Source organism: Dermacentor albipictus, chromosome 1, assembly GCF_038994185.2.
Source record: "Dermacentor albipictus isolate Rhodes 1998 colony chromosome 1, USDA_Dalb.pri_finalv2, whole genome shotgun sequence".
NCBI lineage: Eukaryota > Metazoa > Arthropoda > Arachnida > Ixodida > Ixodidae > Dermacentor > Dermacentor albipictus.
The window spans coordinates 321,064,756-321,079,315 of record NC_091821.1 but is presented as its reverse complement, the minus strand read 5'-3'; the positions used below and the strand labels follow the sequence as shown (position 1 = coordinate 321,079,315).

Below are 14,560 nucleotides of genomic sequence, written 5' to 3'. Positions count from 1 at the left end.
TATACTTGTCCAAGACGCTGTGGCACCATAACATTCACGGTAACACGTATAATTGTAACACGTGGTACCTAGCGCTTCCACATACAATAAATGGTTTTCAAAAAGCGGCCCTTCTGTTTCCCGCGCTGACCGCCACGTGCCGTGCACAGTGCTGCGATTGGTGAGAGCTTGGTTTCACAGTCAGGCAACCACAAACATACGATGGCCGCACACATGCGCTGGGCTCGTCTGCAACACCTCGGGTAAGTTTTTTTCTTTCGTTTGCTAAAGCCGCTTTCGCTTAAGTCGTTCAGTAGTTAGAGTGAAATAATTGCGTTGATAAGAGGTGCAACGACATTAATAACTTTAGTGAAGCTCATTATCCCAGAAGTAATACAGCATTCCATTTCATTTCCCTTTCGTCCAGCTAGCCTGATCGATCGCCTGAGGGTCGCCTCACTTGCATGCAAGCTCGGATCATTCTCCAACACGTTTGCCGGCTAACCTGTTCAGTGGGTTGCTGTGTGTGACTGTTGAAGTAACCTTTCGCGCTGTTTTGGTAATACTGCATTATCGCGTTCTGTCAAGAATATCTTCAGTAAAACCAAATCCGTTTCATATTTCTGTGATGATTACGTCGCACCATCTCTTCCTGCCGCTCGTATGGCCCCCTAGCAGAGTTCAAGTATCGCTCACGTATCTACCTATCTGGTAAACTGAACTTACTTTTTTCTTTTCTTTTTTGTTCCTTGGTCCAGCCGAGCCTGCCTTTCGAAAGCGACGCCAAGATGCTGGAGCGTCCTGTACGGTCAATGTTTGTGTAAGACATTTTCACCTCTGTGCGCATTAATTGTCTAGAGGACGTAGCGGTTTCCTTCATCCCTCTTACATTTTGTTTTCACGTGGTCAGCTCCCATTGTCGTTTCGTAGTGAAATGCAGCACGTGATCTTTCCTTTAGCTTGTAGCAACAAATCTGTATTTGCATTTGGGAAGGTTCATAGAAAATGCAGAGATAGCTTCAAGCAGCTTCCACAGTAAATCCAAAGATTATGGTTTGTGCTTTACCTTACCGGTACTTTTTTGAAATCTAAAACATAGTGGTTTTATAGCAGACTAAGCTAGAAAAAAGTGTGTGGGAGCTGGGGGGGGGAGGGGGGGGCGAAGGGGAGAAGTTGCAAGGGCGTTGCGCGCGCGCGCGCACACACACACACACACACACACACACACACACACACACACACACACACACACACAACTGTGGTCAAAACAAAGGATAGAAACTTTCATTTTTTTTTTCTTGTAATGGTGACATAAAATAATTTGCTTGTCAAATCATGCCATCTAAATTTGAGCAAGTATGCCATTTACTGTTGCTCATCGCTTCTCCCCACCACAGCGACAAATGTTTAATGTCATTGGGCCAGCCTGGCAGCCTGCGACACTGGTTTGTACCAAGGTTTTAGGGCTTCCTTTCCCATTTTTCCACTTAAGACATTTTTGTCTGCTGGGCAGGGTAAACTGAAGGAATAGCTTGTGTTAAATATTCCAACTTAGAAGCATCTATGGTAGTATCCTTTATTTCAACATCACTGTGCCTAAATATATTGAGGGCCAGGAACCAAAAGCCAATAAACAGCGTAGAGCAGAGTCCATGGTCTCTTTCACTTGGTGCAAGGTGACAGCTTTACAAAAAACAATATGCACTGCATAAATGCTTACACATAAAAAGCACTATAATGGCAATGTGAGAGAGATCATTAATAGAAAGGAGGAAAAATGTGTTATGTCAGGGCGCTATAGGCAAATATTGAGTCAAGCTAGAGTGAAGGATTGATGCTCCAGCTTGTGCAAAGTGCCACTCTTGCCAATAAAAAAAAAAACACCTTTGTCAAGACACCATTAACACGGTACAGGATCGGCACCACCATTGTGAAAATGCAGTGCCAGCCCCCATTCTGTAACATGCCTATTTATTATTGGTGCTACGTGCTGAACTGTTAATAAAAACGTTCATTATGCTGCTTTTCAACGCCGAAAAATTAACATGTAGTTTGAGCAATATTTGTTGGATTTTTGCGCAGCAGAACTCACTGATGCTATTGCTTCATGAAGTTCAGCATCTGCTGTCTGAAAGCAAGCAGTAGCATCCAGCATGATAACCTCTAGGATTGCTGGCTCAGTTGACGATACCTATAAAAGGGACAACATTCATCAGTGTTGGTTTGAAAGACAGAAGAATTGTGTACACCCCTTTGGTCATGTATGTAAGCTGTATAAAACCAAATCACAGATTTGGAGGGGAGCAAACAAAGCTTACGTCATCTCTGAAGTTCTGTGGTTACAAAATGAGGGGAGGGGGTGTTTGGTGACACATGAAAGTTTCGCCACCATCGTCGACAGTTCTTACTCTTCCTTGACATTTTTCCAGCTGCCAGCACTTCAGCACCAGTGCGGCGGCGACCCATCGAGAAGATTCTCGTGGCCAACCGGGGTGAGATTGCTTGCCGCGTGTTTCGGTCTGCTCGCAAACTAGGAATCCGCTCGGTGGCCGTCTTCAGTGATGCCGACCGGAAGGCCATGCATGTCACCATGGTCAGTGATACATGCTCTATCATTCATATGTGGATGTGGTATACATTGTGGACAACAATATTGAATGATTTTGATGGCACTATTTCACACCATTAATCTTTTTATGGTGCTCATAGTATCTGTGCAGTAGTACAAGCCACAAAACATGGTTTAATGCCTTGCAGCATGTAATTTGTGTGTGCATTTATCATAAAATAAAGGGTATCACCCAAAAGTCGTCAGGAGGGATTTGCTGTAAAACTTGTGTGATAGACAGTGTGGTTGCAGCAGTAATTCCAAGTAGCTCAGCGTTGGTAATTTAGATTGTTTTGTTCCCGGGAAAACTTTACTTATTTAGTGCTATCAGTGATACATTGAACAAGGCTTCTTGATTTTAACATATTTTTGCTGCACAAATGTGGATTCCTGAAATCGGGCATTGAGGCATCATTGTTTGTTCTGTCAGTGTTTCTTTTGTCCTGCAAGTGGAAAGTGCGATCACATGTAATGACGTTATTTACTCACCAAAATGCCCTTGTACTGAACTACTAGTGGTCATTTTTCTATATTTTACTCCATGAGGTCAAACTATTGTATCATAACTTTTGTATATTTTGTTTCTAGTGGGTGCTTGCACCCATTGTGACACTGGAAAAGCTCCAATGCTTGGGTGATATGGGAAAATCTCATGCTAATTGCTCGGAAGTAGCAGCGCATACTTGTCTAAACTTGCGTTTTATTTCGTAAGGATGTGTTGGCAGGCTGGTTGATTTGATATGATTACATAGGTTAATGCAACATGTGCTGTAGATGAGGTGCTTGTCCTGTGTTCTTGCTCACTATGTAACTTATGTAATTGTGTTTTATTTATTGTTTAGTGGACAGGGCGGGCAGTACTTTAGTTTTGGCTTAGTAGCAGAAAAGTTATACTTGGGTGGCTTACTTTCTATGGACATGAAAGCTTTACGTGTGGAAGTAGCCCAGCACAAAACATTGTCTTACGGGAATAGCTGCTATGGGCTTTTTAACGTGCATGATTATGTCTGAAGTGGTCATTTGCTGTAATATGTTGCACTATTTTCCTTGTGTGAAGCTTCTAAATACATGTAGGTTCGCACCAGCATGCTTTGCCTACTGCAGAACCGTCGATGCTGCAAGAGTGTACAAGGTTATCCACTCTTATGGGAGATGCCTTTTCAGTCAGTAGGGCTGGGCAATCCATAGATTAACCATCTGCTTAGTTAAATAATGCTTTGATGGTGTGTTTTTTTTATAGTGATTAAATGATTGAGGTTGCATGAGCAGGCATGAATTTGTGCTGATGCTCCTCCTATGCTTGCTGAACACTAAGAAAGGGAATGAGCTACAATGTTCTGACTAAGACGACTCCTCAGAACAAAAACCCTCCCATGCATGCTGCACTTTGAGCCAGCAGAGGAAAAACCGAGTCCTTCTTGTTGGTGTGCCATGCCCGCCTATGAAAGCACTTCTAGGGAATGCAACGGACCAAGCGCCTACTGTAGTCGATAGTACAGTTTGTATTTTATTCGATGTTTATGTACAGGCGGGGTCAAAAATATATGAAATTCGGGCTCCCTAAAAAAGTTGGGATATCAGCCCAGTTTTAGCTTGTAGCCATCAAAACAACACAATACTACACTTTAAGAAAAGTTTGTGCCCTTTGGGGCTTATCTTGTCCCCCCTTAACAACAATCATATATCTTGTGTGCCTCTCCTTTGTTTAATTACTGCTGCATGCACGGTACTTCCAGCTACTAGATAGCTTGCACATTATTGGCATAACATGGCATTCTTGACAGAAAAGTAGTGAATGCAGAGGTTTCAGGGAAGGAAACGCAAGCAAGACAGATGTTGGTTATTATTTGGGGGCAAAATACACCCTAAGGCTGTAAACTTCTTTTTAAAATGTATCACTACACTACTACTCACAGCACATTTTAAATCTGGGCTGTAAGCTCAGGCTCATGGAACATTCTGCTACCCACTAGGGTTGCTCAGTGGCTGTGATGTTGAGATCCTAAACAGGAGGTTACAGCATCTATCCTGGCTGCGACGGTTGCATTTTGATGGGTGTGGAATGTAATAGCGCTTGTCTACCCAGCTTTTGCTGCGTGTTAAAGGACCCTAGGCAGGACAAATCCAGTGTTCCCCACGATAGTGTGCCTCATAATCGGCAACATCGTGGCGGCTTGGGCTAGTCAGTACCTACTCTACAGGGGAGCAGCACGAAAAACAAAGGAGAAGAAGTGAAACACACACCAGTGCTCGTGTGTGTTCCCGTTCTTGTCCTTAGTCTTTTCGCACTGTTCCCCTCATAATCAGATTGTGGTTCAAGCGTTTAAAACCCCAGAAAATAATTTTTCCAATATTATGCTTGTCTCAGATCCTGTATTCCATAAACGTGTGACCCTGCATTTAATTAAATTGCCAGCTTCAATATTTTTATAGCTTACATATGCAAATCGACAAGGGCAGTCAATCAATTAAGTGGTTCAGATAATTCCATTTAAGATTTCAAAGCAATGACCAGCCCTTTCATTCAAGAATTCATAGTAAATTAAATTTGAAACTGAGCAAATAATCTTTCATTAATGCACACAGGTGCTAGCGATCATAACAGGCATGTTTTTCCCCATAGAGTAGAAGAAATGGGCTAGCCATACTGCTCATGATGTGTTTCCCCTAAAAGTGTAGGTCTTTCTCCTTTTATCTATGCTTTGCACATTACCAGCAGTCATTATGGTTTATGCCTATGGGTTGCCTGCGATGCAGATGGAGAGCAATTGCTAAGTGTCACAGGGTCCCCCTGCATGAACCATCACTCCCTGTTGCACAGTGTGTGTCCAGAGGGCACTGGGCTTTTGCACTGTGCCTATCATGTAGCTCCTGGAAAGCATTCAACATCAGTGCCCAAAGGGACACTAAAGGCAAATATTAAGTCAAGCTAAAGTGATAGATTAGGGCTCTAGAATCTCTAAGGCGTCAATATTTTTGCGAACAGAGCCTTAATAATCGAGAAATTGGGGTAAATGCAGGACATGATGCAAGACTCGCTCGGGACATTCAAGTACTTACCCGATGACGACAGCACCCCTCAGTGAAATACTGTCACTATCACTGAACCACTCGTTGCAAAAAACATCCTTGTATTCTATTATAAGACAAAATAAAATGCTGCTTGTCCAGTTCTATTTCATTTCTAGAAAAAATGACTGATTGAAATTACCCTTGACAATGACGAGGGCGGTCGAAGGGTTTCGTTTTCGCTCGACTCCGCGCCTCCATGCTTTCACATTTCAGTTGTTTCGTTATCGCATAGTGCTGCGCTGGTTTTACCGGCTCGTGAAACTCGCACAAACAGAGAATTCAATTTCCATTTGATGTCGCGGGATGCCCATATGGTCTACACCACTTGACCAAAAAGCAGCTGCAGTGGCGAGTCCACCGCTCTGTCTCAGCTTGGCACTGGCATCTGTTGGACGCCGTTCCGACGGCACAAAGGGCGGTGATGGCATGTGCAATGTCACCACTCCCCCAGTTGGGTGGAGAGAGATTTCAATTTGGAAAAACGTATTCGGACCCTTCAGAAGCAATTTTCTCGTAAGCTAGATCTTTTCTTGGCATGAAACAAGCGATGCTAGGTTTCTGGAATGGTATTTAAACATTGACTTAGTATTTGCCTATAGTGTCCCTTTAAGGGGTCGTACGACTATCTCTGTCCATGTTCAGCACAGAACGATTCTTTTTAAGGGAGACAAAAGGAGAATGTTAAGGCAAGCTCGACAAGCGAAATAAACTTTACAGATCACTTTTACTGAGAGTAGAGGTGGTGGTTCACCAGAAGGAAAGGATTAGTGGTGACATCATCTTCCAATTTCTTGAGCAGATCCTTGTAATGTTACTTACTGAAGCCAAGGGTTTGACGTGGGCTTGTCTTGTTGGGTATGTACATGGCACAAGAAAAATAAGACTATAGTTGGAATTTTTAAAAAGGAAAAACAAAACGTTATGTTTCAGTTGTCTTAGACGAGCCTTGTTATGTGGAACTTAACGAATGGCCAAAACTGGGTGCCTGCTGATTTATAGAAAGGGGTTATGTTGCATTTTAAGATAAGAGAAAATTCAAGACAGCAGGTCTCATTGAGTTTTTTTAGAAAGAACTGTGGATCATGGAAGTAACAATGAAATCTGGGATGTCTTGCAATGACATCATCACTGCCCCAGTTTTGACATGATTGGATCTGGGAAGGGAAGTATAGGCCTTCCGTTGTGGTTTTCTTCAGATAAGTTTTCATGTGATCAGTTTATAACAGGGATGTTATACGACACTTTCAAATAACCAATTGAATATTTGCCTATTGAATACACCCCTGAATATTTCTTGCATAGCTTTTGAATATTTCACGTCGTCGACTGTGCATGATCAGATATGAAATTGAAGCAAAAATGCGATAACTTTTATCTCATCCATTGTGGACATAATCTACTAGAGCATGCTGCATTGCTCAGGAAGCCAGGTTTTAACAGCAAAAATATGACCAATCACAGTAAAACTTTGTTTAGACATGGCATTTGGCAGTGGGTATTGCTTGGCAGCATTCATAAATGCAGCAGAAGTGCTCTCTCAGGTTAAATCTGAATGTGTTTCATTGCAAATAGTGGCACCATCTGCTGTGGCAATTTGAAATAGAAAAACAGTGTTGTTTTTTCTCTCGCTCTGCAGTCACTGCAGATGGCATGCATTTCTAGTGTGGCTACAAAGGTATACACAGATATTTATTTCTCCACAAGGCTGCGCTTCTAAACTTTATATGATAAGGCATGACTGCATATGCTCCGAAGAGCCCCGTGTTTGCAATCAAACTGTTTAGTTTTTCTTAATGCTCCCTTTATACTTTTCAAGCAGATCTTTTATAATGTGCAATGTAATGACAGAAAAATTCTATGTTGTGAATACCATGATGTGAAAATTGTTTGATATGAGCGGCGAGGCCATACACTATTTGCAAACTATTCAAAACATATTCAATATTTCATTCAGTACAATTTACCCCTGGCGCTATTCAATTCGTATTCAATTCAGCCTTAAAAACTACTATTTGCAGGCTCCTAGATTTAAGTTCCTAGTGCGGATCTCTATAGAGGTGCCAGTCTCGCCTGACTTGGTAGCCACCTTTACTGTCGCACTAGCATACTTTGACTCTAGCTTGGACAGCATTGTTCATTCTCCTTAAGATGGAACACACATATTGAGACTTGCACAATGACTGCAAACTCTTCACCCATTGCAGGCTGATGAAGCATACCACATTGGGCCAGCAGCATCCCAGGAGAGCTACTTGCGCCAGGACCGCATTTTGGATGTTGCCAAGCGCAGTGGTGCACAGGCAATCCACCCTGGATATGGCTTTCTGTCAGAGAACACAGAGTTTGCTGAGCGCTGTGCTACCGAGGGAATTATCTTTGTTGGGCCCCCAGCATCAGCCATTCGCGACATGGGCATCAAGAGGTACATGCATTCTGTTGTTACTCATGTCACTAGACACTTGCGGTGAAAAAAAGAAAAGATCACCCACATCTGTACTAGTGCCCACGGTGTCACATAGCGAGTGTGTGTTTTACCCCCAAATATTGCCATTCCTATGCCCTAGACCACTCTTGCCCCGTTCAGAGCATATGCGCACCTGCCCTATTGGCACCGTCGTGGTGGTACTTCTCGCCACTTTACTGCAGAACTTGGGTTTCCGGTAAAATTTACCAGCATGCCAGAGTGAACTGTAGCTTGCTTGCCATCAGATTTTCTGAGAGGTGCATCTTTCTCAACCTCGCTTCTGTTGCAGAATCTTTGTCCTCACCTTCCTGCCTATTCATCTCTAAGGTCAAGCCAATTGGTGATGGCTAAAAAGAAAGAGGGAAAGGGGGGGACGGCGAAGACACTAATCCTGATTCAATTTATGAGCGAAAAGTTTGGATAGCTTGGAATACATATTTAGCCTCGCTTTTAAAGCAAATGCCATATATGCTGCTTGTGCCATTTGGACATGGCTTAATCAGCTTCCAAAACACTTTTGCCTGTTCTCTGAAGCTATGGCCAAAGCTTTGTGTTGTTCACCCGTTCACCACCTACAATATCTCCTGAAACAGGTTTGCTAAGCAGCACCGGTGTCATACATAGCCATTGTAAACGCGGAGGCAATGGAGGCAGTTGTGGCAAGTGATGCATCACCACATAATCAAACATGGCAGCGCCCACAGGGTTGCAGCGAAAAGGGTCAATAGGTTCTTTCCCAGCCAATTTTCTACAGGACCAGCATATGCATCTGTCTTCATTCTTGCAAACAACAAATTCTACAAGTCGCGACAATCTGCAAGCAAGTTGTGCCAACTGAAAAAAATAATCTTGTTTTGGTGAATATTAGATTCTTTGATTACCCGTGTTGCCTCTATGCTTGAACCATTGCATTCCGAATTGGCGACTGTTCTCATTCCTTTTCTTTAATTTCTTTTTCTTTTTTAAGTTTAGTCTAAGTTTAGACACATTCCAAAAATATAGATTTTGGTTTGGCTTCAGTCTCGACTGAAATTTCGCTTTCGAATTCTGTTCGACATTTTGTATGTATCCATGGAACAGGAAACTAATGCAGAAGTGTTATAGGCTGTTAGGTGAGATGAGTTTTTCAAATCATGTCCTTGTTTATTTCACTGCTCAAAGTTGGCATGAAAGCCAAAGAATAGAGCTTTATTCTGAAAGCATTCTAGTAGTGAACTAAAGATTTGCAAAGTGCTGTCGTGAGTCAGGAATGACTGCATACCACCTGTGGCTAGTACGCCAGCTAAGAATGACAGAAAGCTGCGCTAGTTGTTAAGGATTCATTATGAAAAAAACCAGTGAGGTGTGCAGACAGGACACAAGAGTAGAGAAGTGGACAACACGAATGCCGCATTCACTTCTTCTCTAGTCTACTTCTACTTCACTACTCTTGCGTCCTGTCTGCACGCCTCACCTGTTTTTTGCATAATGTATGCCAGCTAAGTGTGTCGGAGGGCAGGGCTTGATGGAGCACACCACTGTGTTGCAGTACATCCAAGGCTATCATGTCGGCGGCCAACGTGCCCATCATTGAAGGCTACCACGGTGAGGAGCAGTCAGAAGCACGACTCAAGGAGGAAGCACGTCGCATTGGGTTCCCTGTAATGGCCAAGGCAGTGCGAGGTGGTGGGGGCAAGGTCAGTGCTCAGAGATTCACCCCACTGTCGTGGTGTTGAGGTACTGGTGTGACTCATAAAATTGTAATTTTGTGCACCAGCGCATTAGCATTATAGCCTGCACTTTTGTTTGGTGGCAGGTACAATAAATGCACTGTATTGGCTAGCCTTAGTGCACATAAGTGAGCCAATCAGCGTAACTAGCGCATCGAGTACTCTGCTGCCTGAAACAGTGCTGACTGCCAACAGGGGGACGGGACAGCAACATTTACAGCTGCATTTTTGTGGCAGTTAGTAAACTGAATATAGTGAGGAAAAAAAAGTAGAATGCAGAGATGGTGCCTCCTCCAATATTTGAGTTTTCATAAGCTTCCCCACCAACAACTCCGTATGGGCACCAATCGCTTGCAAATTTTCCATGCAGGGCATGCGGATCGTGATGAGTGAAGATGAATTCGACTCGCAACTTGAGTCAGCAAAACGTGAGGCCATGAAGTCCTTCGGCGATGATGCCATGCTCATAGAGAAATTCGTGGCTGACCCAAGGTTTGCTGCTGTGTTTCTTTGCTTTTAGAACACGTATGGTGAATGAGTAGTCAGTGCAGCATGACCGGAGAGAGAGAGAGATAGAGAGACAAAGATGTTCATTAATTGAAAAAAGAAATATGTACATGTATTAAAAAACAATCCCAGTGATTCTTCTGCAGCATGACCAGAAGGTATCATATTCACATGATTACACTAACAGAACCACAAATGAATTAACTGGTTTTTAATTGTCTTAGCATTTATATTCCTCATTATCAACTATGTTTGCTCATAAGTGCCTGGATGGTATGCTTAGAATCGCATCCAAGAGATCATATAAGTAGCGACCAGGGAGAGAAGAGGCAACAGTACCCATCCATTGGCAACTTTTTATAGTTTTATGCATACCAATACTGTGTTGTTGAGTTGCATGATGAAAGTTACAAGTTGCAGAATAGGGACAAGAGAGACGATGCAGGCAGTCAGTATTACAGGGAAGAAGTTACATTGTTAAGAAAAAGCTTACATTTTCATACCACACATGAGAAAGGCGGTGGTTGCTCCAGTAGCAGCTGTGCAGGGCCGCTATCTTGTACACGTTCGAAAAGCCGACGTTTGATTTAGCCTCGCGAGATTGTCCAGGCTGCGCCGGTATCGCGGCCTAGGCCAGTCTAGTCCAATCACGTGGGGCGAAATCGAACGTAGACTTTTCGAACGTGTACAAGATAGCGGCCCATAGCTTGACTGAGTGCAGTTGTGGGGGCCCTATCTCGAAAATGATCTGCGATGGGTACAGAGTCTAGGCGTACTGAGGGCTGATAGCTTCATGTGCGGTGTGTTCTTGCCACTTAGTTCGTGTTGAAGCGAGCTGCAGCACGAAGGTCAATTCGCTCACTGCTATAGCCACTCTTCCTCACACCAGTGTTTTGACAGTGAGTGTCCGCGGTCATCAAGTGAGATGTGTTCATGTTTGTGCGTGTGTGCATGACACCACACTTGTTAATTTAGTTAGTAAGTGAATGTTTACAAGTTTATACAGTCGATAAAACTACTATCCTTACTTTTTATAGCTGTCTAATAAGTTGCTACCGCAATTGATGGTCTGCCTTTCGGGCAAAGCATTACAGCCCAACTGTAATTCCTCTGATAAATAACATTAGACAGACATTGATGAAGGTAATATTGTTAAGCCACTCTTTATTGATTTCAACTGAACTCGTAGGCTCATTCTTGTAACACATCGGTTGTGGTGATGGCTGATAAATACATTGCAGCTCATGATGACGTGGTGATGTTATCATAACTGACAACTGACGACATCTTCAAAGCCATCTGTGGCAGAAAGGACGTGAATGTCAATGAACGCAAATGTGATGAAGATCCTCTAAACGAATCAAATATTTTGACAGCATTCAATGATCTTGGGTTTAATTTGCATAGCTTCTGCATTTTGCCATGGAGCATGCTGTGAACCTTGATGCAATAGGGCTGGCTGCAGTCACACATTCTGTCAAAGTGCACAAAAATACTAGCAACCTACTGGACTAACTTTCAATTTAATTCACGTTACATAAAGGTTTTCATTTGTTGAAAGTGCTTAGCATGCTCTGTTGTGAGCAGTAAGCTGCGCACCACTTTCAACAAAGTGGTTCGTATTACGAAGAATTTTGGAGGCCTCGAGCACTTCGTTATAAAGGCATTTGACTGTGGTAGGTTCTCCACTACAGTGACATTCAGGCGTCATCTGAAGGATGGGCATTTTTGCAGCAGTATAGGATGAGACAGTGGCTAAGGGCAACATGAGATCACAGTGGCCTTCGGCTTCACAGATCACTGATAGTGTTATACAGGCAAGGGAATTTAAGGTTATGCTTTGGTGTGCAGGGCGTTTGTGTGTGAGTCAATTGTGGTTGTTCCTGCATGCTAGTGCCCTTGGGAATGATTTTACTGACAAATGTAGTTTACTCCAGCCTCTCACCCGTAAGCACATGTGGTTGCACTACCTAACAGGCATGTAGCTTAGGCATATTGACTGAATGGCCATGTAGCAAGGTGGCCTGGATGTGAACCTGTCATTGTTTATAAAGGGATCCTAATGCTAGGCTAGGCTAGATCAGTAGGTTGCCATTAGCATGCATCGTTGGCCTCATTACCAACAGAGGATTGGTAGGTAAGCCAGAAAAGATTCAAGATAAAGAAACAGAAGGTGATAATGCTTAGAAATAGATTTTAGCATCATGTAGTTAGGTGCTAGTTTATTGTTTATCAGTAAAAGACCAGACTGCATTGGAGAGTAAGCACAGGCTTAACATGGCAACTTTTGTGACTTTGAAGGGCATGGAAGTATGAAATACCACAAAATTCATGACAACAGACTGATATCATGGGCATCACTATTTCGACGCAAAGCCTTAAAAAGTGATGTCCTTCATTAATTTATTCTGCCAGTTGTCAACTTTCTTCTGGCAGAAATGCAAAAAAAAGCAAACAGGTTAAATCTATCAGTCTGACCTCATTTATAAGTGTATTTCTTTATGGATCTTTGAGATTGCACAGCAGTCAAGAAAAAGGTTTTGAGAAGTCATTTGCAGAAATAATTTGCACGAGTCAGTGAAACATGAGCATTAATATCTATTATAAGAACATCTGCATTGCTTTTGCACAGGCATGTGGAGGTGCAAGTGTTTGGAGACCAGCATGGCAACTATGTGTACCTGTTTGAACGAGACTGCAGTGTACAGCGGAGGCATCAGAAAGTCATCGAGGAAGCCCCTGCTGTGAGAAATTTGCTGTTGTTTTCCGTGGTTAGAAATTAGACAACAATATTTTGTAGATGTGTGTCTGTTACAGAGACTGGTGAATAGATTGATTCATGGGGGTCCCAAAGCCATGCTTGGACTATGAAAATTGCCATGACAGAGGAATTTGCACTTTAGCCATCGGAGCTTCTTTTTATTAAGTACACCTGAATCTGAGTACACAGTTCCTTTTTGCATTTCATCACACTAAGATATGGCTTCAGTGGCCAGGAATTACCCTGTGAACTTGTGCTGATTATCAGCCAACTCACTGAGCTTTCAGTTCTTTTTAGCAGAGCACCATAGCCACGAAACCATTGCAGTCAGTGCTGGTGGAGGCAGCTAGCATGAAAAAGACGTGCAATATTTAAATCTGCAGAAAAAATAATGGGGACAAAGTCATCATGATAGTTACTAAAAGAAGCACAGTGCTTCAGTTATCAGTGGGCACAATGTAGATGTGGTGTGGGCACTGCACCAAACTGACTCACTGATGCTAGCTGGTCAAGTCGGCCCATGGCTCTGTCCACAGCTTCTCTGAGGAATTAAGATATGTGTTGTGGAGTCGTTACCACTGTGACAATTTCGTTACTTTGGTATGGTGTAGTCAGCAGTGTGTCTCTGCTCAGCTGGTAATTTAGGCAAACCCATCTCATGCTTGCAGAATTTCTTATCTTCACCTGGTAGCTTCCTCATGCACTGACCAGTATGGTGTCATGGTGTTCAGTGGCTCTTGACAAGTTTTGCCAACCAAAGGTATGTGTGAGGAAAGTATAGGTTAAACCACTGCATAGCATACAAGTTGGAGGGAAGACTAGGTGTCAACTTGTTATACAACATAGCCAAGAGACAGGCTCCTTGGGCACAGTTAAGGAGGAACATTGGTGATTTCTTAGCAGTGATTTGGAAGCAGGGCATCGTTCATTCTTGGTCAAAGTTTAGGCTTCACTTTATTTGCTCACAGGTTCACCTAGAAAGTGGACTGAGCAGTTGTTAACATAGAAAAATAATAGTAATGAATCTACAGTCACATGACGCAGGGAGCAGTTAACAGCGTGAACTGCTCCCTGAATAACAGCGTGAACTGACGGGGACGAGATGAGAGGGTGGCACACAGCTTCTCATCTTGTTCTTGTCAGTTTGCACTGTTCATTTTGAACTAGAATCAGCTAGCCCACCAACAAGCCTTAAGAAAGTTGCAGTAAATGTTTTCACACCTTTGACTTCAAGATGGTGGGTTCAGTGTTGTGATAGTGGCAAGTAGGTTGTTCCCAAGTTTCCATAAATTGGGTGCATGTGCTGCACACAATTCACAATATCGCCACTTCTCATCCATTCTAAGGCCTTATTCACACGGCTGTCAGCCACCGTGTTCTGTCACTATCGTGGCACTGGCATCTGCTACGAGAGAGTGCTTTCTTGCCAGTTTCTCCTTAAAAATGGGCCGCCGATGAAT

General features: G+C 43.0%; 1 protein-coding gene across 1 annotated transcript in view; it reads left to right on the top strand.

Annotated features, from left to right (window-relative positions):
• The first annotated feature begins 105 nt into the window (after positions 1-105).
• Positions 106-14,560, top strand: part of Mccc1 (Methylcrotonoyl-CoA carboxylase 1) — a 36,743-nt gene continuing 22,288 nt past the window's right edge. The window contains exons 1-7 of the mRNA XM_065453117.2: positions 106-242; positions 738-799; positions 2,409-2,572; positions 7,864-8,081; positions 9,652-9,799; positions 10,203-10,324; positions 12,972-13,083. Coding sequence (XP_065309189.2) covers positions 202-242; positions 738-799; positions 2,409-2,572; positions 7,864-8,081; positions 9,652-9,799; positions 10,203-10,324; positions 12,972-13,083 — 867 coding nt within the window. The 5' untranslated portion in view covers positions 106-201. The remainder of the gene's footprint in view (positions 243-737; positions 800-2,408; positions 2,573-7,863; positions 8,082-9,651; positions 9,800-10,202; positions 10,325-12,971; positions 13,084-14,560) is intronic.